The sequence below is a fragment of the Halichondria panicea genome, chromosome 16 (assembly GCF_963675165.1).
Source record: "Halichondria panicea chromosome 16, odHalPani1.1, whole genome shotgun sequence".
NCBI lineage: Eukaryota > Metazoa > Porifera > Demospongiae > Suberitida > Halichondriidae > Halichondria > Halichondria panicea.
In genome coordinates, this window is record NC_087392.1 from 4,779,458 (window position 1) to 4,804,510 (window position 25,053).

At 41.0% G+C, this 25,053-nt stretch overlaps 4 protein-coding genes across 13 annotated transcripts in view; 2 read left to right on the forward strand and 2 right to left on the reverse strand.

Moving 5' to 3' along the window:
- Positions 1 to 12: 12 nt before the first annotated feature.
- LOC135349718 (oxygen-dependent coproporphyrinogen-III oxidase-like) lies at positions 13 to 1,970 on the reverse strand. Its single transcript, XM_064548309.1, has 2 exons — positions 664 to 1,970; positions 13 to 342 (listed from the first exon to the last, which is right to left on the reverse strand). The coding sequence occupies exons 1-2, from the start codon at positions 1,953 to 1,955 to the stop codon at positions 153 to 155; spliced, it is 1,482 nt and encodes a 493-aa protein (XP_064404379.1). The 5' UTR covers positions 1,956 to 1,970; the 3' UTR covers positions 13 to 152.
- LOC135349717 (mucin-2-like) lies at positions 1,723 to 7,088 on the forward strand. 5 transcript variants are annotated; one of them, XM_064548304.1, is made up of 11 exons: positions 1,723 to 1,857; positions 2,022 to 2,204; positions 2,426 to 2,502; positions 2,564 to 2,649; positions 2,703 to 2,824; positions 3,069 to 3,135; positions 3,531 to 5,703; positions 5,846 to 5,961; positions 6,097 to 6,168; positions 6,462 to 6,651; positions 6,845 to 7,088. In XM_064548304.1, exons 2-11 carry the CDS (start codon positions 2,024 to 2,026, stop codon positions 6,953 to 6,955), a joined length of 3,195 nt encoding a protein of 1,064 aa, XP_064404374.1. In that variant the 5' UTR covers positions 1,723 to 1,857; positions 2,022 to 2,023; the 3' UTR covers positions 6,956 to 7,088. The 5 variants fall into 5 exon arrangements, with proteins under 5 accessions (XP_064404374.1, XP_064404376.1, XP_064404377.1 ...); XM_064548306.1 differs by having other exon boundaries at positions 6,462 to 6,612; XM_064548307.1 differs by having other exon boundaries at positions 6,462 to 6,573.
- Positions 7,023 to 25,053, reverse strand: part of LOC135349720 (uncharacterized) — a 93,193-nt gene continuing 75,162 nt past the window's right edge. For 2 of the 4 annotated variants that reach the window (XM_064548315.1, XM_064548316.1), the window contains exon 4: positions 7,023 to 7,529. In XM_064548315.1, coding sequence (XP_064404385.1) covers positions 7,147 to 7,529 — 383 coding nt within the window. In that variant the 3' untranslated portion in view covers positions 7,023 to 7,146. Of the gene's footprint in view, positions 7,530 to 8,774; positions 8,832 to 8,876; positions 8,992 to 9,126; positions 9,357 to 25,053 lie in introns of those variants that run through there. The other 2 variants (XM_064548313.1, XM_064548314.1) reach the window with 2 other exon arrangements.
- The window catches only part of LOC135349716 (E3 ubiquitin-protein ligase RNF213-like), a 66,591-nt gene continuing 51,111 nt past the window's right edge, over positions 9,574 to 25,053 (forward strand). Inside the window, exons 1-12 of one of the 3 annotated variants that reach the window (XM_064548303.1) lie at positions 9,574 to 10,132; positions 12,524 to 12,608; positions 12,658 to 12,973; positions 15,090 to 15,269; positions 15,324 to 15,514; positions 16,348 to 16,694; positions 16,792 to 17,018; positions 17,074 to 17,319; positions 17,384 to 17,561; positions 19,821 to 19,885; positions 19,938 to 20,217; positions 20,282 to 20,380. In XM_064548303.1, the coding sequence (XP_064404373.1) occupies positions 9,677 to 10,132; positions 12,524 to 12,608; positions 12,658 to 12,973; positions 15,090 to 15,269; positions 15,324 to 15,514; positions 16,348 to 16,694; positions 16,792 to 17,018; positions 17,074 to 17,319; positions 17,384 to 17,561; positions 19,821 to 19,885; positions 19,938 to 20,217; positions 20,282 to 20,380 (2,670 nt within the window). In that variant the 5' untranslated portion in view covers positions 9,574 to 9,676. The remainder of the gene's footprint in view (positions 10,133 to 12,523; positions 12,609 to 12,657; positions 12,974 to 15,089; positions 15,270 to 15,323; positions 15,515 to 16,347; positions 16,695 to 16,791; positions 17,019 to 17,073; positions 17,320 to 17,383; positions 17,562 to 19,820; positions 19,886 to 19,937; positions 20,218 to 20,281; positions 20,381 to 25,053) is intronic. The other 2 variants (XM_064548302.1, XM_064548301.1) reach the window with 2 other exon arrangements.

The following is a 25,053-nucleotide window of genomic DNA, read 5'->3' on the forward strand; positions in this document are numbered from 1 at the left end:
CCGCTATATATAGATTTGCATAAAATAATTATTTCACATAAAATTACAATACTTGAACAATTGTACAGTGTTTATGTTCATGATGAACACTTCAATGAGAACAGACATAGATCTATGCAGATCATTCAACTCTATTAAATCGTGTCTGTTTATTAGACCCAGTCCCTTGGGTTCTGCAGCACTTTCAGCAGCTTCTCCTCAGGGGAGCCAGGTTGGGGTGTGTGCATGTACTCCCATCGTGCCGAGAGCGGTAGGGACATGAGGATGCTCTCTATCCGGGCCCCCGGGGTATGCAGGCCAAACTTGGTCCCTCGATCGTGAACCAGGTTGAACTCAACGTATCTGCATGAGGGAATGATGATAAACACACAAGCATTAATCACACTGCATGGAGACATGCAGTGTGATTAATGCTTGTGTGTTTATTATTGTTGACTGCATGGAGACATGCAGTCAACAATAATATACACACATGTAATTGTACATGTACTTATAATATATAACTGAAAATGCATGCATACTATCTATCTATCAACCTATTGACAGCATTATACACCTAGTGTACATTAGCCCTGCATAATTATAGCTCAAGTCAGGCAATTACTAACAAAACACTCAGTACATCATTCTCCAAAACAGCGTCTACTTTACAAATACACATACCTTCCCCTCCTGATCTGTTGCCATACTCTCTGCTGCTCAGTGTAGTCGTCTTGGTAATGGCTCTGCACAATTGGCAGGTACGAAGGAATCACAGAATTAGCACAACTTTCCACAAACTTGAAACAATTTTCCTGCGATGGAGAATCGAGGTCATCAAAGAAAATCCCACCCACCCCTCGACGTTCCCCTCTGTGAGTTAGATTGAAGTAATTGTCACACCAAGTTTTGAATTTCGAGTAGTACGTTTCGTCGTGGGCATCACACGCATTTTTGAGAGCAGTGTGGAAATCGGTCGCATCTTTCTCGTCTAGGTAACTCGGTGTGAGGTCTGTGCCTCCCCCAAACCACCACTGCCTCTCCCCTGTCCCGTCGTTAACCTCAAAGTAACGGTAATTAAAGTGAACCGTAGGCACTAAGGGGTTAACCGGATGAATCACACAACTAACTCCGACGGCATAAAACGGTAAATTGCCAGAATCGGGTAAATTCTTCCCACGAGATCTCATCTGTTTCACGGCCGCCAATGGAAGAACACCGTGCACCACTGAAATATTCACTCCAGCTTTCTCGAAGACATCTCCTTCTTGTAGCACACAACTAATCCCGCCCCCTCCCTCCTTCCGGGTCCAGCGATCAACCTTGAAGCGTTTCCCGTTCCCCTCGAACGTTTCCAATTGTCGGCACAGCTTGTATTGTATGTCCATGCACAAGCTCTCCATTTTTAATCGCATTTCAATGTTGTCTCCCTTTAAAGCTTCCCACCCAGATACGGGTAACGCCATCCAATGGTATTTCTCCAGATCAATGTACGATTTGCTACTCAGCATACCAAAGAAACCGGCAAAACTAGTAGCACCAACAGAAATCTTGAACATCCTGAAAGATTGCTTACTTCGATGTTTTTGATGTGATCTTGACCAGTAGAGGCGTGTTTGCCTGGGTATGGAGTAGCCATGGCCCCTCACAATGGTAGCTGCTCTTCTTGAGGTATTCACAGTGAAACTAACTCGATGCAGGGACATCTTGAATGAGTAGAAATGTTGTCTCACTTTATGGTAAAGGTCGTCACCCACATGGCTTATTAACCCACGTGGCCTACAAAGCCACTTGTAACAGATTTGAAGTACCCCAAGCAACTGACTGAGAAGGTCTGCATGCTCTGAAGCTGCTTTGTGGATTGCATAGTCATTAACTGTAAGAATGTCTTCTTTGTACAGACAAAGAATACTGATAATTTTATATTTATGCCTGGGAACAGTGGGAAGCCATACTATGTGCCATGCATTTTGCATATTTTAATAGCTAGATGCATTGCAGTTGCAATTGTAGTGTCCATAACAAACCTGTCCTTCGTACAGATATGGCTAGTGTGAGCAGTTCTAACTCCAGCACCAAACGTAGGTGCCGTGGCCTTCTCTCCACGGTCAACTTCAAGAGTGTACAGCGTACGACCCCCAGTGGACCACCCCCTGGTATTGATATGTCGTCCATCGTACCTTCAGTGAGACCATCAGGCCTGGGTCGGGGGATCCTGAACACAGGTGGGCAGTCCATTTGTATAGATACACTCATAGCAATCGTTTTATAGCAGACACGCTTGGTCACAAATTGTTATATACGGAGGTAACCTTTGTTGAGGGACTGTTTTGTACACAAACTGTTCATTTGGGACCTGGCGTTTTTCTAGGCCTATAAGAGGGGTTCCACTGTATATTCTTTAGTAGTCCCATTTTTGTTTAATAGAATCACTGTTTTTCTCCAGGAGAAGGTAGACGACGTGTTAAATCAGCTACATGTAGTGAAGTGCATGTTGATAACATCCCTGCATCTACTTTTGAGGTAAGCAGCAACTGAAGTCAAGTGGTTACCAGTGTATTCATGCACTACTCTTCAACTACAGAGAGTTTTGCAGAAGAAATTCTGCAGAGCTGGGCACGTAGAAGAAGTAAGAATTATTCGCTCAAGCAACAGCAAGACAACTTATGGGTAAGAGAGACAGATGATGTGTTTGTGCCGTGTTCAACAACTTGTGTCCGCAGGTTTGTTCGTTTCTCTAGATTCTCTGAGGCCGAAGAGGCCGTGAGGATAATGAATGGAGTGTTGTTGGACGGTAAGCAGCTGGTCGTTACTATTGCCAAGTCGAGGTCAAGGGCAACACAAGGTAATGCTTAGTTACTTTACTGCACAGCTTTGCCTCTTAAGATTGGACAATTGGGCCATAGCTTTTCCTCTGCTCTTGTATGATTTATTGGACAATTGGGGCCACTTTTCTTACAGCACATCATTTGCTTGTGCTGGCTTTGGTTACACCACTGAACAAGAGCTTGTAGCACTGTGCCATCCTAATATCAGGAGCAATAATTCCAGTGTGCAATAATCATAATATTCCATTTCTTTCTTTGCAGCAGTTTCTGATCCATTCTCAGCCACCTCCAGTGAAGGAGAGACACACTCGTCCAAAGAAGAGATCAGGTCAATACCAGGATCATGTGTGCTCTATGGATTGTTGCATATCTTGATATGATTGTATGGTACACTAATTAAGCTGTTGGTTGTCCATAGTGTGAATAATACTACGTATAGTAATTAGCCCAATTAGGCCTGCCACAGTCTATAGTCTCAGTCAACACTATTGTACCAGAGGAGGTACGACACACACATGCCTCGATTAGGCTAATTGCCTTGAGTGTGGGCAGATAATCGAGGCATAATTACACCCACGCTCAAGGTGGCAATTAGCCTAATCGAGGCACGTGTGTCGTACCTCCTCTGCTATTGTACTTGTAAATGATTCAATCTGGAGCATGTGTGGTTTCATGTGGTTTCGTTAAGGCACGTATCATTTCTTTATTCATTTTCTGTTGCAGACAAACACATGACAAAGGAAGGATCGTCCCTACCCTCTTATCGAAGACTACTGTCCCTAGTAATACGAATTGTACCTCGATTGCAAGAACCAAGTCATATAATAATGCATCTCCTCCAACTCTGTCAACATCGACTACTAACAAGAGCCCTGCACACAGTGACAGTGAACACATTATACCTGTGATGACTTCACCTGTGACGCCACTGCCATCACTGCCAGTATGTGAGAATGGAGATTGTAAGAAAGTCAACCAAACACCGTCTTCACTAGAGACTGCTACACAACCTAGCGATGCAAAGACTGCAGGCATGCCACCACTGGAAGTAACAAGCTATGGTAGAGGCTTTTCTAGGCTACTAATCAGCAAAGATAAAAGTTTGCTACAGCAACGAAAGAGCAGTGATACTGGAACAAGGACAATGAGTTCACCCAAACCTGGTCGTATTGGTCGAGGTAAATCTCTATTGCAGCTAGTTCAACAACATCACACACTACCACAAGAAGAAGATGTAGTCTCAAGTTCCAATGAATTTTGCGAAACTACTAAGCCTGAACTGACACTATCAGATACAACAGATTCTATAGACAGTGCATCAACTGAAAGATTAGAATTGCCTACGTTACCCCCCACAGCGGACAGCTGTGAGCCCCCTACAATGGTCAATATTGATGATATGGTGCCCCCTGAAGAGGACATCCCTGAGCCCCCTACAATGGTCGATATTGAGGTTATGGTGCCCCCCACGGAAGACAGCTCTGGACCCCCCAAAGTGGTCAATATTGATGCTAAGGTGCCTCCCACAGAGGACAGCTCTGAGCCCCCTACAATTGTCAATATTGATGCTATGGGGCCCCCTACAGTGGAAAACTCTGAGCCCCCTACAGTGGCCAATATTGATGCTATGGTGCCCCCCACAGAGGACATATCTGAACCCCCCACAGATGATGAAGTACACCCTACCACAGTGGATACTGATTCGGCCATTGAAGACCTACAATTTGAACTGCCCATTCTGGACACTAGCGACCTTTTGACCCTCCCCTCACAGTTGTTTGAGTTTAATCGCTCCGAGTTTTTCCAGCTACCAACAGCTGCCAACGACCCACCTCTTTGTGACAAGCCAGAGATGGAACAATTTCTTACTGAGGGTAAAATTGAAATAAGAGAAAGTGAAAGGTCTCAAAGGAGTACGGACAATAATGAACAGTCACATAATGAAGCTTCACTATCTGTTACGGAGTCATCTCTCACTTCAAGTGGTAAAAAGATGATCAAAATGGCGGCTGTGTTTCCATCATCGTCTACTCCCCTCAAAACCACCCTAGTTTCTAAAATGCCTGCACAAACTGAATTTAATAACCAAGAAAACATGTCTGATATTGAACAAGACTTACCAGTAATGGCGGAAGTTGAGATACAAAGTAGCAAGAATGAAATCGATGAAAGTTTGAGTACCGATGTTGTTGTTGAGGATTACCATGGAAATTGCGATTTGGTTGGTATTGAAGGTGATATGGTCGACCAAGTGTCTGCTTTGTTAAGTAATAATATCGAGATTGGTTCTGTTCAATTGGAAGTCGCTTCCGTAGGTATTGTGCACAATTTGGATTTGGAAATGAACTTGAGTTGTGCAGAGGATGAGACCACCTCCCCTGTACCGAGTTGTGCAGAGGATAAGACCACCTTCCCTGTACCGAGTTGTGCAGAGGATGAGACCACCTTCCGTGTACCGAGTTGTGCGGAGGATGAGACCACCTCCCCTGTACGCGTACCGAGTTGTGTGGAGGACGAGACCACCTCCCCTGTACCGAGTTGTGCAGAAGATGAGACTACCTCCCCTGTACCGAGTTGTGCAGAGGACGAGACCACCTCCCCTGTACCGAGTTGTGCAGAGGATGAGACCACCTCCCCTGTACCGAGTTGTGCAGAGGATGAGACCACCTTCCCTGTACGAGTACCGAGTTGTGCAGAGGACGAGACCACCTCCCCTGTACGAGTACCGAGTTGTGCAGAGGGAGAAACCACCTCCCCTGTACGCGTACTCAATGAGATAGCGTCTGATGAAGAGTCCAGTGAGGACGAAGGCAGTGGTGTGGGGACGAGGGGGCGTGGTAGAGATGAAGTAGAGAAGTCCATCGCCACTTACCAAAGAAACACACATCGTTGGCAGGTAAGTCGTATATTGTAGCTATGTACTAGTAATGGAGGCCCCCTGACTGTTTGTTAGTACATGTACACATCTCTTAACTTAGGTCAGAAGCTAAAGTAATAGGATAGTACGGCTAAATTGGCTAATTATCTCTCAATTATAGACTGATCTAAAGCGGCTTCAGATGAAGATAGTCGCCATGGAGACAGGGCTGGAGGAACGTCACACTGAGCATGCCCAGACTGAAGTCGGACCATTAGAGGAGCTCTCTGACCAAAGGTGGATGGTGTGTGTGGGCTTCTATTAAATTCATAAACGCAGCAAGTGCATGTTTATTGTTTAATACCAGGCAACTATACCTGCACAGTACATGTATTAAAGACATTCAGTGATCCCACCCCCTCCCTCTTACAGGCAAATAGAGCTGGACACCATTGCACGACTGGAGTCCCAGTACATTCTCAGGGAGGAGCAAACAAAGATGAGGTGGACAGTTACACCGTGTAGTTTATGAACACTTGTTATAGCCTCACTATCCCACTCTCTCCTTAAATCCCTCACTATCTCACAACCCCGCCCATTCTCCCCACTCTCCCCCTGTCTTGCCCATGCTACTATCTCACAATCTCACAATCCTCTTTTTTCTTTACCACTTTTCCCCACTAGTTGATGAGTTCAAGAAGCCTCACTCACTCACTACCAGTAACCTTAGCTTAGTTATAATTATGTTCACAGCCACTGCTGTAGTTATACAGGTATCGGTATTCTTATTTTTACAGTGCCCTCCGGAGACAGCAAACATTGGAGACAATTCGTGAGCAGTACAGTGGGGATAGGACAGGTCTACTAGAGGTATGTACACGCAGTGGGGATAGGACAGGTCTACTAGAGGTACGTACACGCAGTGGGGATAGGACAGGTCTACTAGAGGTACGTACACGCAGTGGGAATAGGACAGGTCTACTAGAGGTATGTACACGCAGTGGGAATAGGACAGATTTACTAGAGGTATGTACACACAGTGAGGATAGGACAGGTTTACTAGAGGTATACAATGTATGTTGATATTGTGTACTACAATCTATGATATGTCTGCATGCATTGAACAATTCCATTTTCATTGCCTAATTAAATGTAACTCTAATTCTTCTCTCATACATAGATTGAGCTGGCTATTGAGAACGAGGAGGCTAGGGCTAAACTGGAGCTGACCAAGCTGAAACTGAAAGTGCTACAACTGAAAGAGGAGTTGTACGCAACATTGGACTCATAATTTCTCCCATTGCAGACTATAGTGTTGTGTTTTTCCTATGTGCATCTTATTATCCCAATATCATCAGTTGACATTTATAATTGTGATTCATTATTTTATGTTTGAGGCAAATATTTACTCAAAAATTGGTAAAGATCATTAACTAAACAAGCAAACAATAAGATAGTTGACTACCTATCACACACAAACAACTAATTATCCCTCATTATTGTCTCTAGACACTTTTCCATACAAATATAAGCAGAGCACAAACAGAAGAGTCCAAACATCGGTAGCAGAATCCAAGACAAACTCATAGCAGCCAGAGCTACTTTAGGGGAGGAGCAATTACTTGGTAGGTCGTTGATAAAGTTAATATTCTGGGCCACAAACACAGTGTTCGCAATCAGAGCAGCCAAAAATGCAAGGGTTAGGAGTGTCACAGCTGAGCAACACAAGCATTGCACAGTGGAGCTCTTTATGTTGCAGCAGTAGGCACAGCAGAGGATGGACATAATGAAAGTTATTGAACCCAGAACCAGCCCACTGCTCGCAGCACCTGACAGGGGAGCACATGCTGGCAAACCAACAACAGCTGCAAAGATAGGAAGAATATTTATTACTGTTTAATTGCTTTCACTATAATATCCCATTATTCATGGGAGATAGATAACATTGTGGGCCTCTGCGGTCCACTAGTAAATAAATTCATAGGAGATAGCAATCACTACAATCAGGAGTTCATGCACTCCTGCTACAATGTTGTACATGTCACCCCACTTCAATTTTTATGTAATTACAGCAGACTCTCGTTAATCCGGTCACCCTTGGGACCGACCATGCAGAGCTTGGCCGGAATAGCGAGGTGGCTGTATTTCGGGAAATAGCCGCGGCTTAAAAACGACCTTACCTCGAATCTAATGTTAATTTTGCGGATATGCCTAGAGGATAATGAATCATTCTGCTCTCTATTTAACTATACTAGTAATTATGCTAACAAATGCCATAGACTAGGATCTACAACTATAGTAACCACAGCCGGTGCTCTATTATTCTGTGATTGGCATTTTTGGTAGTTAGTGGTCAAAAAAATTTATTTTTAAGCCATAGAATTTTATAATATCTACAACTGCTCCATGGTTGCAATGAGTACAGCTAAGTGATTCTATAAGCTTCTAGCAATGCTATCTTGCTAACAAAGGCTTTATTCTCGAGTATAAAGGTTAGTTTTGCTTACCAGTACGTTGAAGGCCATTGCAGTCTCTCCAGAATCAGGAATAGCAAATCTTTTCGTAGAAGGTTGCTATTCTACTTAGTAGTTAGCTCTATACTAGAGCCGATAGCTATATTGGTAGCTGCAAGAAGCTAAAAACTATAAACCAGTTAATGCACTGTTTTGGCTAATTATAGAGCATTGCAACAGTGCATTAACTAGTTAGTACCTGTAGTATGTGTACAGAGCCTATAATAGTACTCTGTAGTTATCCTATTATAGTGTTTCTCTACATGTAAATAAGATTTGCTGAGGTTGCCACTGTGTCTAGTCTAAATTTGTTAGGAAGCCATTTTTATAGGAAGCAGGAGGCATATAACTAATAATTGCATGTTGTCCTATTATTCACTGTGATTCGTACAGTGATTAATCGCATATCTGCAATAAGGGATTAATAGCACTCATAACAAGCACTGGCAAGGTTAATAGCACTCGGCTGCGCTTCGTGCAATTAGTATCCTTGCCATTGCTTATTACTCGTGCGATTAATCCCATATTGCACTCTTAGCTAATTATATAGGTGCTATATAGACAATGACCACTGAATGTATATAAGGTCAAACTTACCTATAGGGGTGATTATCGCAAGGCTCATCAAGAAAATGAAGCAACTGCACAAAATCCCTGCAATTATTTACTAAAGTCACGCAGTCAACAAATACTACTTACAGCTGCATGATTTGCAGACTCCATTGTTGGTATCAGGCTCATCAGATGTGCTCTCAATTACGTTATCGTTATACTGCAAGGCTCGATTAGTGCGTGGAGTGTAACTCGGAGGACCCTGTGCAGCAAGATCAAAATGAAACTGAAACTTGAAAATAAATATTCACCATACATAATTACTAGACTAAACAAACATCTAAACAAACATAATAATGGTATATTGTATATTTAACTTGCAAGTTCTATAAATTACCACTTGTCCAACTTGCACTTGCTCTGTAACGAGAATGGCATGTCCACCTCCCTCTATAGGAACCTGTGCAACCACAGTCTTCTTCTGGCCCACCATACCAGTCTCCTCGTCGTACATAAGCTGTGTGCGCTCTCCCATCACCGCATTGCCGTGCTGCACAACTCTAACATGGTTTGCAGTCAGCGCCATCTCATTCAAGGAAAAGGCAAGCTACTAGCTAGCTATAGTGCAGTGCAGTGGGCCGGGCAGAGGAGGTCAAAAGGTCACTAATGCTTAGCCAATAAATCCAGCAGTAGGTTATTTCCCAGGGAAAAAACCGTGCACATGAAGCCTGAACAGCATGTGCAGTGCAGTGCTAGATGGGCGTGCCCGTCCTCAGCCATAAAATGGCTGGGGACGGGCACGCCCATCTAGTGCAGTGCATGGACAAGTGGCGTAAAAGATTTACAGTCTAGGTCTACTGATATTTCTGCTACTCATATTTGGTTGAAACCTACCTACTGTTAGTGTACTTGTCTGAGTGTACTTCAAGAGCTTGCCTGCAATAAAAATGTCTGCGACATCTGATGGTGATGTGGAGCAGTTCTGCGTGTGCACTTGTCCTACCGATAATCTTCCCATTTCATTAACTTTAGGAATGACTTTCCCAGTTTGCCCATTCTGCAAAAAACCATGGAAAAGTCAACCCACAGGGCCCCCTACTACTGAAAGTGTTGTTGATAGCCATGCTGCTGGTGGTGTAGCTGCTGGTGTGGAGACACTGAAAGAAATCCACAGTACTTGTAGAACTGAACCACCTTCATTAGCAAAAGACCCCAAATTTCTAACCAGCACTGATGGAGAAAACGTCACACCATATACCAAAGTTAAAAATCCCACACCAGACTGCATTGATTCACCAAGAGAAAAGTCAACAAAAGACACCGAAGACCCACCTGCTCATTCTCTACGAGAGCAGCCACGGACTTATGCTGACCAAGTTGGATCCTCTACTGTGGACTCAGAGGTGAATATGCTGGTTTGCACCAGTTAAAAGTATAAGTGCAGCCAATCATGACCACCTGCACCTCGATCATTCACACACTGTTTATGCAATTAATGGTCAAGATTGACTGCATGCATACACTTTAACTTTTAACTTCTGCCAACCAACATGAAACCCTTATGACATGCAGCATATGGTTTGTACAACGGTCAGTTGCATGTGTGGGTCATGCATGTCCGTGGTTATCATTTTGTTATTCTAATATAACTTGACTAACTTGGGCGAAATAGTCACAAGACATTGATTCTGCACTCTGCATGATAGGTCATTACCAGATTCAGGTTGTAAAGGTTCTCAGTGGCGTAGCCAGGATTTTGAGAAGGGAAGGCTTAAATCGGTATAGAGCATGGGCGCTTCGAAAAAATTTTGCATGCAGTACTGTAGATAGATCACAGTTATTCAAGCTAAGTTTAAGTTGATGGAGCACAAAGGGGGGGGGGGGGGGCTAGCCCTGTCAGCTCCCCTCTGCCTACACCACTGAAATGCTGTTCAAATGACCGGAATCTATAGTCACGCACACATTGCGAACCATGGTTTTCGCAAAGTGCGTGATCACCATCACTTTTACTGTGTGGCTATAATGAGTCAATACTGCATGCAGCATCAAAATGATTGCGCATAATTATTATGATATAGCAAGGGCCCTTGACGATAAATAGTGAATAAGGTTATTTAACCTTGCCTTTGTTTGTTGTATCAGGAGTGCATGAATAGGAGTATCGGACACCCATGCACATTCCACTCCATACTTTCTCAGGGTGACATCACAAACACTTAGTAGTTGTGTAACTCAGACTGTGGTTTTCAGCCAACCCTAGGTCTCAAACCACAAGTGGTGCGCATTATACAGAACTATCATTATCAAAGCACCAAGATGAAGCCCAAGTGGCAATACATTTGTTGTAGTCTGTACATCGTGTTGTGTGACATTATAATAATGAATATCCCAAAATAGTTCCCTTTCTGGAAAAGCTGGAACTGTGGAAGCTTTGATCATATAGATATGCAGTTGATCAGTCATAATGTGTCACAGGGGCGTGGCAATTTACACTACTACGCAACAGAAACCGTGAAAATCAGCTAAAATCACCATTTTTGGCAAGAACAAAGAAGAGACTGGTCTAGCTCCTGTAAGTTAGTATAAATGAAAAGTATACTATTGTAGTACATGCTCCTCAAAAATCAGACCTTAACTAGCACAAACTCAAAAAATCAATGCCTAACACACATTTGCTACTAAAATTCTGTGTATCTCAGAACCTACCAGTAGCCTGCACTTCCGCTGGAGCTCAAAAGATGTGCTAGGTAATGAAGTACTTGCACAACAAATTTCAGATCTTAACTCAAACATAGTAAAGGAAAGGGATAGGAAACGCATTACGTCATACGGCTACTTACTGATCTTAACCTTGATTACAGGCCCTTCATTGCGGCGTAAATTTGAGGCCACATTGAATAATGAGTTGTGCCTAAACAGGCTGTGGAGTACCTCAAAGCTCATACTGTGGACAGTATAGTTAAAGCATAGATTGAACTCTTCAATCTATGATTAAAGGATATGGTGGCATCAAGAGTTCATTAGGAAGAGTACCAACTCCAATAGACTGTGCACAAAAAGCATTCCTCCACTCATACGTCACCGATACTATCTGTTGTAACCGCAACAAGTAGGAAAGGCAATGAATAAAATTAGAAACGCTGTTATTCATTGCCTTTCCTACCGCAGTTGTAAAGGAATAACATTAGTGATAATCATCACTATGTTATTCATTGTATTTGGTTTCACAGTTTATACAACAGCATGCGGTTGCGACGTAGGACTGAAGGAACGCCTACTATGGTTTTAAGTGGAGTTGCGTACTCTTCCTAATGAACTCTTGGTGGCATCCATATCAGTAAAAAAGCTAGATCACAACAAAAATGTATCTTACTGAACTCCTTTTGTGAGTCTTGACACTAATTATAAGTGTATACTGTACTCTAAAGAATTAGTGGTTGCAGAGAGAATTAAAAACAAAAATAACAGTGTATACACAGAAGTAAAAATAAACACGTACATGTATACTTGTTGCATTTTGACCTCTGAGATCAAAGGAAACACTGTGCCAATATCTGCCATAATTATGGCACAGTTCAGATGGTGAACTGTGCCACTATCTGGATACTGGCACAGTATGGCTGAAGTTACCTAAAGCCCACCCTGGCACAGTATGACTAAATTCTGTTATATTTTCGGTGGACTCAACCTCATTGCCGTAGTAGCCACGCCTGAGACGCCAAATTAAACATTGTCGGTTCAAATGGCTCATTTTACCATATATTAATTATTTATACAGTACTTCTTTCTTTCAGGAATCAAGACCCTCAGGTCAGCCAATGACATACGGTCCAATACTTGCTGAAAGGGTACCTGAAAGTGAACAAACAACTGCGCCAGGTAAACATAAAATTATTCTTGGTTTCAGGTAAATGTGATATGACTTTAGGTAAAGTTGGAAAAAGAAAAAGACACTATCCTCGAACAAATTGGAGGCCGATTGATGGCTACCATAGCGAGAGTGAGGCTGACTCAATACCATATCGGTCTAGCTGTCGAGATAAGCCTAGCAATCAAAATAATGCCCCTGGAGATGAACAAGATACTGTATCAGATAAACAGACTAGTAACTGTGAAGTAACTATGACAAATGGATTAAGACGGACTGATGGCTATTCTAGTGACGGTGAGGCGCCTAAGCATGGCTCACAGGAATTTGCAGCACAAAATGTGCCTGTGGATACACTGGAGAAAGAACTGGCAGGGTATGACTGGTACAGTGCTTTTATGCACCTTTCGGTATCACATATTGTTGCATTTTGAGTGGGCAGATCAAAGGAAACACTGTGCCAATATCTGCCATATGGCACAGGTCAAGCCTTGAACTGTGCCACTGTCTAGATACTGGCATAGTATGGCTGAAGTTACCTAAAGCCCACGGCTTGACCTGTGCCACTGTCTAGATACTGGCATAGTATGGCTGAAGTTACCTAAAGCCCCCAGCAACCTGAAACGGTCCCTTTTATAGTATAACACTGTTAAACAGATTCATGCAGTGGTAGGCAGAAAACGTTTTTCATGCGTCTGGAGCATTCCACAGCCACCACAAGTAGTTGAAACTATTTGTCCTATAAAAGGAGTGATGTGTACCAGGAAAGGAATGCACAAGGAATGCAACAAATCAGTTGTTACACAGCTCACTCGTGCGCACATGGGATATATTGGCTCAGTAGTGCCTTTGCCCTCGAGCCCTCGGGCCTAAGTCACTACTGAGCCAATATATCCCATGTGGCACTCGTGCATGTGTCACAACTATAACTTATACCACAAATAGTAAACATGCAAACCACAGGCTGCTACAGGCAAACAAGGAGGAATTTGTGGTGTTGTCTTGTTGATGAGCCCGTGTTCAATAGAAACTTTAAAAGTTGAATGTTAACCACATTCAAAACTCATGCACGATATAATAATACATGTAGTTGTCTACTTGATATACAGTGCAACAACCAAAGAGAGTAGATTTTTTTTTTGGTACACATTTTTTACATTTTATGGCATATCTTCTAAAGTAAAAGTGATATGATCTATTTGAGTGCAGGTACTGAAAGTTCAACTATTGGCGCTTCCATTGGACCACCACCTGTTACATCACATGACATCATCAGTATAAAATGGCTGTCTGAAGATGTGTACTTTCGAAAATATGTTAGGAATAGAAGTAGCTTATTTGTTTGAGTTAAGATCTGAAATTTGTTGTGCATGTACCTGAGTATATTGCTCATCTTTTGAGCTTCAACGGAAGTCTGGGCTACTAGTAAGTTCTGAGAAATACTGCATTTTGTTGTTTTTTGGTGGCAAATATGTTAGGAATACAACTTTCGATTATATATTAGTTAAGGTCTGATTTTTGAGCAGCATGTACTACAATAGTGTACTTTTCATCTGTACTAACTTACAGGAGTTAGGCTAGCCTCTTCTTTGCTAGAGCGGCCCATCTTGTCAAAAACAGTGCTTTTTATGACTTTTGGGGCGATTTGGCTACGTAGTAAGCTCAATTACCACGCCCCTATGACACAGAATGACCAACACCAACTGTGTATTTGCAGGTAGACATCACATGACCTTTGGATGTAGCAAATAACAACAAGATGATTTGTGATGTCACAAATCAATGAATATCATTGCATACGTCAGCAAAAGTAGCAAAACGGAGCAAAATCACCATTTTTGACAAGAAGGGCCGCTCTAGCAAAGATGAGACTGGTCTAGCTCCTGTAAGTTAGTACAGATGAATTCTATGCTATTGTAGTACATGCTCCTCAAAAATCAGACCTTAACTAGCATAAAATCGAAAGTTGTATTCCTAACATATTTGCCACCAAAAAACAACAAAATTCAGTATTTCTCAGAACTTACTAGCAGCCCAGACTTCCGTTGAAGCTCAAAAGATGAGCAATATAGTCAGGTACATACACAATAAATTTCAGATCTTAACTCAAACAAATAAGCTACTTCTATTCCTAACATATTTTCGGAGGTACACATCTTCAGACAGCCATTTCATAGTGATGATGTCATATGATGTAACAGGTGGTGGTCCAATGGAAGCGCCAATAATTGAACTTTCAGTACCTGCACTCAAATAAATCATATCACTTTTACTTCAGAAGATATGCCACAAAATGTGAAAAAAAAAAAAAAAAAAAAAAATCTACTCTCTTTGGTTGTTGCACTGTATCTCTTGTGGTGTTTTACACGGTTCTCAAAACTCACGGTTAATTTCGAAAGTAAAGTGCTGAGTCAGCATTGAGCCCCACCCACCCTGTACTCCCAACTTCAATTTCATTGCATGCGTTTATTAAGGATTACCATTGCTCACAGTGTTTACAGCAAACCGAAGGGTTACAATCCCGAAGGATCCGAAGGATCGCTTGATGTTGTGTTCCATGTGATCATCGCCAAACCAGTCTGGGAGTGGGACGACGAATCTAAAGTATTCCTTCGTTTTGGAAGTAAACACCTTGGGGGTTGGAAACGAAACATTGGGAACTTTGTCAAAAAGTTAGTTAGTGAGCTATATAATGCATAATGATAAGTGTTTATATAATTATATAGGGACATAGATAAAGATTATTGTGAGCTGTCTTGCCGACTTACCATCAATTTAAACGCCCTTAAAAAGTTTATACCATATAAGTATGTTGTATTTACTCCTAAAACGAAAGGAAAAGAACATTTGTACTTTGAATTTCTTGGAAAGAGTTATTCTGGACAACACACTAACAGAGTCTTGTACGGTTTAAAGGGTAAGTAATTAATAATGCATATATATTTACCTCGAGGCGTATATAGCTACACGAGGGATATGGTAAAGCTGACTGTGTGTCTGTGTGTGTGTTCCAGCTGTAACTGCATGCTCAACGGTTGCAATGCGACGAAAACTAGCAGCTTCTATAGGCTTTTAGCCACGTTTTTGGGGATTTGGATTCGTTCATTTGCAAACTAAAGCTTTGTTCTCCAGTTATGGATAATTTACTTAACAGTGAAGGCTGTTGTTTTAGTCTCTTCAGAATCTTTTGTAGCATTTATCTGTTCGCACAAAGTTTCTAATCAGCTAAAGATTTTTGTTAGCTACAGGAGTCAGAAAAGAGCTGCAAAGTTGTACTGCCAGAATGCCGCAGCCATTACGAACTTAACCTGTTTCGCCCCTTTTTCTGTGCGTGCGCATTCAATATCACTTGTGTGAGATCCTGACACAGAATATAATTTCTTCTTCTTTTCATGAGGTCCAGGTAAAAGCCACGAAACACTACAATGCTACTATGTAGATACACACTTATTTTTATTGCATGTATATAATTATCATTGACAGGAAATGTACATTGTACTATTAACAATTAAAATTCAGTTCTTCTATCCTTGAAGATCATGACTGTGTGGAATTAAATCATTATCAACAATTGCGATCAACAATAATATTATTTTCTTTACCTCTTCTATAAACACTCTTGAACGAAAGCAAAACATGACAAGAGGCATTAAGCACAGCGCAGTTTGCAACACTTGTTAGTACATCTACATGTACATGTACATCTCTATGTGTTCTCACATACTAATCATGAGCATTCATAATCAATAGGAGGTGTTCATCAACAATTTGACACAGTGGCCCTACCTAAAGATATAAATACAAGAACCTCAAGGAAATGGCTTACTGAGAAAGTAAAGTCGTTTTTTGGCTTTCAGGGACCTCCTACTAGTGTTGAAATGAGGCAGCTGTGCTTAAAGTTTTATCTTCAGCTATATCGATACCAAGACATATTCACGGTTCAATTTGAAGACACTTTAATAAGTGGCATTTACAAGATTGAGCACTTGTTTAATTCTATGCATGTGATTGCATTTTCAAATGATGGTCAATCAACAGATTTTGAGTATAATGTCTCTGTTAGTGCATCTGAGAAAAATGGAATTGTGCTGAAAAAGGTAGTGATTACAGATCTATATGTGTGTTTTTGATGGCACATCGATCAGTGTGCCCAATATTTTTTGCTACACTTACATGTATATTAATATTCTGCAGTGGTTTGCGGAGTGGTTAGTGTCTCTGACTGAAAGAGTTCAACATCTTCAAGGAGCAGTCTGTATTGTTTGGTGCCTCTTTCGACTTGGTATCACCCTTAAAAATGTGGATGTACAGGCCGTCATGCCTATTCTTCTGAGGCTCCTCTCGCCTCCTGCTCAGACTAGACTGCAACAATGGGATGATTACAAGATCCTTTGCTCTTCCATCCCACAAAAGGCCCATAAGTCAGTGATTTTATGTTAAATAATTAACAGAATATATAATGTCAATTCTATAAAGGGCTGAAGTAGCTGAAGCTGTAAGGAATATCTGTTTGGCCAGTGCAACAAACAAAGGTGCAGGTGGTACTCTTAGCATGGACTGGATCCATGGAATTCCACTCTACTCATTTCTCACTGAGACATTTGAGCCAAATGAGGATGGTCGTTCCCGACAGGAAGGGACGCTCGCAAAAAGATGGTTTTTGCTACGGGACAAGTTTAGTTTAACTTTTATCAGGAAAAAGTTTGAGACTAAGAAATCTAGGCAAGTGTCATTTGTGAAACTTGTTGTTGGTTAACAGTTATGTTTTACATGTTTGCATATACAGGCACATAAACTTCAAATATCTTATGCAATTTGACTTGCTCACTCTCCAAGCATGTGTGTATGTATGTCCTGATCATGACCTTTCTGAGCTCTTTGCTGTGATACCACCCAACGTCTGCACTTCCTGGCTGTCGTTTCTCCTGACTACGCTTCAATATAAAGTGAACAACATGGATGAGGTATAATAGTTTGTATTAGTTATTGCCCAGCACGACTGCATGCCGCCCTCGGGCATTATGTTGCTCCTTTGCAATATATATGGCATATTGCACGAGGGCGCCTGCAATAACTGGCATAAGTCCAAAAGCAGATTTCATCCACTGCATTTACACACAGTGCAACATGCTGTGCAATATATGGTTGCTATGGTAGTGACGCAATATGCCATGTACAAAGCACTGGATTGCTTTGATCTGCCCACTCACCGGGCAAGAAGTGTATATGTATATGTGCCGTACCTTTGTGAAAATATGCCCACCCTTTTCTACAAGAATTGATTTTTAGGAGACTGGGCATTTAATTACGAACGGCGAGTTATATGCAGCCTCAAATAGAGGTTTAAACTTTTGGCCCTATGACAATTATTCATTTCAATACATAGTAGGAACATTAATTTTCATTGACAATTAGCAACAATGTTATAAACTAATGCATGAGTATATGATTAAAGCAGATAATAATGAAGATGTAGCAGCAGGAACTTCCTGGAAGGATGGTAGGTCATATCCTATACGGAGCTATCATAGGTACTTTGTTTCAGGCAAGGTAACCTGCAAAATTGGCCTGGCTGATGACTTTGTTCAGATTTGTATATAGGACTAGTTGCAGGGGCGTAGCCAGGATTTTGGAGAAAGGGGTGCTATCATAGATGAAAAAGGGCGCAAAGCGGCCGATTTTTAAGACGCACAGCGCTGAAATTTTTTTACCGGAAGCCACACCTCTTATTAATGACGTCATAATTAATTTATCTGCCAAAGTAGGGCGTGGCTGAACCTTTGTTTGCATAGAGAAGCTGGCCACGATCACAAAAGAGAACTAGTTCATAGATTTAAGCCAGAATAGCTCACAGTTTAGAGACTGACTAGCTAGCTAACAGCCTAACTGCAGCAAGATCTGGAAGAGAAGGGGTGCTCAGCTGAATAATCAGATACATTGTGCTCGAGCACCCCTAGCACCCCCCTGGCTACGCCCCTGAGTGCATATATACATATTCAAGGGCAAACAGATCCATACAGAGAAAGTTATATGTCTGATCTTGGTCCAGCAAGGAGTTATAGTCTAATGAAAGCACCGCGGGTGCTGATGCCTCGGTGGAGGTGCCAAAGCTACATAACATAAAGCTACTAATAGCTAGCTTTTATACACACATTGATTATAATTATCATGATGAACATTTTAATTTTGCTGCATGCAGAATCCAGAATCACTGAGAAACTCAGAGTGGGTAATGATCGACGATGATTGTTGTTAATAACGATTGATGCCAAAAGTTCAAGTCTAAAATTAATGCCGGCTGCAAGTCAGCAGAGCCTTGCAGCTCTCTTCTCACTCTTGCAGCTACCAATAGCTAGCGTTATAGTGCAGAGCTAACTAGAGTAGCAACACTCCGTGAACAAGTTTTGCTACGGACTCTTTTGAAAAGGCATTCCAAGTAAGCAAAAACTAGGCATAACTTGAGAACGAAGCTTTATTTTGTAAATCCACAAATACCAAGCCAAGAAAACATGACTAGAAGCCTATAGAAACTCTTACTTGCAATTCATTGATCCTTGAGCAGCTGAAACAGTCTACACACACAAACACACTACCGTATACCTCGCTTGCGCATGCGCACCGAGGCATAACTAGCTACTACCTAAAACTTGCTTCACTAAAACATGTGGCATTTATAGCTACTATACGCATGCTCAAACTCTTCATTCTGGGTACATGGGCGTATAATCGAGTCGAAATACCCTTGTGCAAGAACTTTGAAGCAAAAGAGGGGATGGACGTTTATTCAAGATGGGCTTATTATACTATATACGGTATTAGTTATTACATGGCTATAATGAGGCCACAAGCTGTTTAGGCCCGATATCATTATAATTGTACTACAAAGGCCAATAAACTACTTGTGGCAGAATTGTGATGTAATAACTAATTAGAAACCAGCAAGAAACCACTTGCTGGATTATAGATACGAAAAAAATTAATAGTTTGGTAGTTTTGTTCTTCTGTTTTTGTCTCATTCAGTGTCACTATAAAAAGCATTGATATTGGGTGAAGGGTGGACTTATAGGTACCAAAAAGGTCACTTTGCAACATGCCATATAATTTTATTGGCCCTACATTATACCGTAATTATACTGGCCCTGCTAATCTTCTGATCTCAGAAGTCAAAAGGCAACTGTTTACAAGTGAATGTTATAATTATTATATAATTTTTTATATGACAGACGTCGAGATGGAAGGAATGGATAAATACGATTGCAAAAAATATTTCGTCTGCTATATTTCAAAGGTTGTGATATTAAAACGCATGTGTGTGCGTGACTATTTGTTTTCTTCTATAGTACTCAGGAGAATTTGGATTCTGCAAAGCTGCTGTTTAAGAACCTTACTATGGTCGTGAGAAGCACACTTCGTCATAGAGTTACAGTCATTACAGCAGCTGCTTCTTTGGTCTTTACTGCTCTACAGCACTTCTGTGGAGATGTGTCTGCAGACACTTTTTCCGAGATGCATGGCTTTGTGAGAGATTGGATCCATCACCCTAGTGTAATTGGAGGGAAGATGCTCGGGTGTGAAATTCAGAAGGAACACACCTTTTCTAAGATTTACCCAGAACTTGAGGTGTGTACAATTTACAATGTAGTCTATGTATGTTGAGTATTACAGTTGTTCGTTGTGTATTTAGGTTTGGAAGGTTCTACTTTCACTGGATTACAGTGACAAGACTCTTCTAGGAGAATGGCAAAAGATATTATTGAGTATCCTCTCTGAAAGAGTTGCTAACGTGTGTTTGTTGTATAAGTAAAAACCTCACAAGTATATTTTTTATTTAAGGGGGCACTTTTAAAACTACTTTTGCATTTTTTACGCTGTGACTATTCTTACGGCACTGCATGTAAAGGCTGCTTACCTTGCTATTCTTACGGCATGGTGAACTTTCACCTCTGACCATAATAATAATTTATGCGCATGCGCTATAATAGATGAGTTAATAATCAATACACATAAAAATTAAATATGACAGGATCTACAAAACCAGTGCTTGCTTTTAGGAGCGTTCTTCAATCCAACACACTTCAAGTGAAACCATCCAAGACCACTATCACAGCCAATGCTTTCACTTGTAGATAAATCAATGCAGCATATTGAGCAAGTCCAATTCCCATGAACAAGCAAAGTATCTATGCTATTTTGAAGTAAACTCCAGCCGTCAAAAGTGAAGTATTTTTTGATTTGAGCAATGCAAACATCCAAGCACTTTCTGGGTATTTTCTCCGGGCAACATTCCACTTCATGTTCTTCAATAAGGTCCCCACCTCTCACTGCTCGTTCAGTGACTTCTTCATCGACAAACCAGTTGAGCATAACTACAGAAGGAGAAGGGAAGACTGTATAAATAACACAGGGCTGAATCTGGAATAAAGGAAGTATACACATCTTTTGTCTTCTCCCATTCTGATTTTTTAGTACAACGGTTTGGAAGAAGCTTTTCCCTTCTTTTTAGGAAGGCCAATCACTGTTAGTCTAGCACCTTTTGGTTGACCTCGTTTCTTGATTGCAGGCGGTATTTTTATCGCAAAAGTGTTATCTTGAATGGTAGACAATGGCTGTCGAGAATCAGGTGCTTTCTGTAACAGATCTATAATTATACATGGTGAGTGTGGGTGATGCAACACACATTACAACAACGAAAAACGTACCAACTGTGTCTTTATCTGTCAGGATGGGAGGTGAGATTTTATTATGATCAGAAACAGAATCGTCACTGTCGCTTGATAGATCCTCACCAGTGTCTATAGTAAGAAAAAAGGAACGAGAAATGCCCATACATTAGGTTATGACATAATCATTAATTTTTCAGATTTCTAGAGCGCCCCCCCTCTGTATAAAACCCTGTAAGATGCCTACTACTAATGCCGAACTACATACAAAAATTTGGCAAATATTGCCAAAACACTTGTAAAACAGTGAGTATATAATTATACACAATAATAAAATGCGTAACAGTCTCATACTGAAATTATACCTGCTGCTTCTCCAATGACAACCTTTTTGCCTTTTTCCCAGAGATGCGCTATTGATTGCAGGACTTCTGTTCCTTCATTGAAGTCGTGCATACCAAAAGTAGAGAGCTGCTGGCATAAGCGTTGGCCTATATTGAAAGATTTCCTGTATTTTTGCTGCTCAGAGAGCACTGCTCTTGCTGGTTCTAATGTAGAGATTTGAATCATATCATGACTTTCCACATCACAATCACTCATCAGTTGGTGCATATGCCCGATGATGGCTCGTAAAATGTTTTTGCGTCCACCTTTCAGCACAGAGAGATTCCTCATACTCAAATAGAGACTGGGATGTGCGCACTGAAAAGATATGCTTGCTTGCATGGCAGTTTCATAGCAGAAACAAAGCCGCAGGGACAAGAGTCAATAGTAGTTGTTATAGATCGGCCTTGAGATCGCAATACACACGATTTTTCATCAATTTGTTGAATAATCTATACTTTACTGGCGTTTTCTAGTTGGTCTTTTACAAATTCAAAGGAGTTATGGTGTCAAAAACGACATATACCGTCCAAATGATGTATCAGACTCATGTAATGATACACGTCTTTTCATTACTATTTCAAGTGCTCTATGATCACGCTCAATTCTCAGAGTGTTCAAACACTTCATCAAATCTTGGAAAAACTGAGTAACTCCTGAATACCGAGAAATTACAGACTTTAATTTCTGATTGATGCTTTCAACTCTATTGTTGGTGCGATTCATAAAGTTGCAAGTTGCATTTTTCAAACCGTCCACCCATTCATGGCAAATGCTATGCCAATTATTTTCAAAGTACTCCACAAGTCGTTGTGGTCCATTCTTTAACTCATCAAAGAGCTACTATACTCTTCTTCGTCTCTTGCATACACCATTTTCAACAATATTTCCAAGCACATACTCCTTTCTCCCTGTGATATGCCAAGCTTTTCGCAGGATACCTCTCTTTTCATAGTACGCAGAGTATGAAATAAGCAAATCAAAAGCTTGGACTGTGGAAATTGTTCGCCTAAAACAGTTCTCTCAGTCATATCTTTGTCGGACAAAATACATTTCGTTGAAATCCAATCTGAATTATACTTCTTGAATTCTTCAACAAGTTTTGTAATAGTTTCTTTATCTTCAAATTGTATCAGCCACAGACATACAATCTCACTCTCACCATTCCCATCGACTACCATTAAAACATACAAAGGCATATGCAGATCGTTTAGTTTGTACGTAGCATCAATCAAGAGGAATTCAGGATAAGAAGCAAATATAATTTTATTCTTCATTTCAGGTGTCTGAAAGTATATAGCCTTTAACATACTCTCTTCGTCAACAAATGCAGTAACAGTTGAATCTACAACCTAAAAAAGAAAAACGTGATTACATACGACACTATAAAGGTGCAAGTTATGAAGCTCACCTTTAATGCTCTTCATTTCTTCTATACTAGCTCACGAAAATCATTCCGAAACTTTAGTACATTTCTCGCTGCAATATTATGAAGATCTTTGAGTGTCACTGTTTTACCAGTTGTATTCATCAAGTGATTCCGAAAAAGCTTTTTGTTAGCTCTGAGTTCGAGGAGTTTTACTGCTTCATCCTTTGTTTCAGAATCCAGGCGCCGTTGCTTTGGCATATGATGAGACGTATACTGTGCATGAACACTTAAGCAGACATGTTTCTGATTCAGCCCCACTTGCTTACCTCAGACAAATCATGATTATGCTCTCCACGAATTTCCTTGATGTATTACTTTTCTCCATCCAGTGTTGTCTTAATCTTAATCACAAATGGGCAATCCTTTAAAAATGTCCTGTGATTTGGTATACGTTAACAAGTACTATCGTAATTATTATCGCGAATAATTATACGCCTATTGCACACCATGCATGCAATGATGCACATCCAGTACACGAGGTCATGGACGTCATAATTATAGTCACTGTCAAAGCATTGATAGCTGATAATGCAGACAGTATTAATAAGCTAGAACTATAGTCTACTGGTACAGTACACTAGACAAAATTAATTAGCACAGTCAGAATTTTTACTTTTGGCACAGCCTCTTCTGTGTAAATTGGGACTTATATTCTCTGCCTCCATGTACACATGCATAATCAATTTCTGAATACTTCAGTTTGTCGAGAAAAGTTCTTTTTGGAGCCCTTCTTCTAGCTGCTTCAAAAATACTCCTAGAGCTTCTTGTGTAAAGAGTAACAAAATTAACCTCTTCCCACTTCTTAATAATTTCGGCCAGTTCCTCGAAAGAGCAGAACTCCTGGCCATTCTGTAGATGGAGCAAGTCTAGCGCCATATTGATTATACCTGGGTAACTTGCTACAGGAAGTTGCTAGCCTCTATCCCAGGCCGGCCTTGAATCGAGGCTAGGAAGTTGCCAGAGCCAGAGGTGAAAGTTCACTATGCCGTAAATATAGCAAGGTAAGCAGCCTTTACAGTGCCGTAAGAATAGTCACAGCGCATTTTTAACGTCATTATGACATTAGAGGGGGGGTTGGGTTAGTATTGACCACAAGTTCAGACACGCTGAAGAAGCGCATGGCTTAAGGTTACGATGCAGTGTTCGCCCACACAGTAATTATCAGTAGTATTGTCTTTACTTTATACACTAGTCTTCATTTTATATGCTAGATATTGCATACTCTTTGCCAGTAAAGCAATTATCTATTTAAAGGAGGAAAGGGGCAGGGCGGCTCGAAACAATTTCTTCAAAACAATGAACAGTCATCGAGTTAGCTCGTGTAGAAGTAAAAAAAATATGGAAAAATAGCCGACTAGCTAGTAAACTATGGCATTTTTCTTCAGTTTGTAGATAGATAGGAGCAAGAACTCTTCGAGCCGCCCTCAGGAATATCATAAACTGCTGGTAGGTCACTGTTAATTTAGAGTCTTTCTTTGTCTATTATTTGACGACTAAAATCGGCAGTGACCACACGATCTTTGTGGTAAATTTTTGCCATCTAGTTAGCGTACTGATAGCTAGCAAGCGCTGTAATATAGTTACTTATGAGTAGTGCAACAGTGTAGACACATAAAACAATAGAAACAATATCATTCTTTCTCACAAAACAAAAAAAAACTCATGAATAATTCATGAGCAAACACTGCATCGCAACCTACTTTTGCAATAAAAGCAAGCAAGAGCTGATCAAAGAAGCACTGTGACTATTTCAGAACTAGATGAGTGTGGCCCGTTCCCAGGCCATGTCCATATAGTGATGTTTATTTTTTTAATGCGCATGGCTTAGAATGAGCCCCACGTACGCACCAGGAGCACATGACAGAAGGAGCGTCTTACCTCGGGAATTGCTTCTTGTGGAAGTTTGCAAAGCATGACCTTGTATGCAAAACCGCTAAGTGGGTGATAATCATCTGCGGGAGAGTGCTGATTGAGCTGACGGTG

Bases quoted from the DNA above. Each gene is read 5' to 3' on its own strand.
- LOC135349717 (XM_064548304.1), top strand. From the start codon at position 2,024: ATGGCTAGTGTGAGCAGTTCTAACTCCAGCACCAAACGTAGGTGCCGT. The intron at 2,205-2,425 runs GTGGGCAGTCCA...GTTTTTCTCCAG, and splicing joins TCGGGGGATCCTGAACACAG to GAGAAGGTAGACGACGTGTT. The intron at 2,650-2,702 runs GTAAGAGAGACA...TTGTGTCCGCAG, and splicing joins AACAGCAAGACAACTTATGG to GTTTGTTCGTTTCTCTAGAT.
- LOC135349718 (XM_064548309.1), bottom strand. From the start codon at position 1,955: ATGCAAAATGCATGGCACATAGTATGGCTTCCCACTGTTCCCAGGCAT. The intron at 343-663 runs GTATGTGTATTT...TCCCTCATGCAG, and splicing joins CAACAGATCAGGAGGGGAAG to ATACGTTGAGTTCAACCTGG.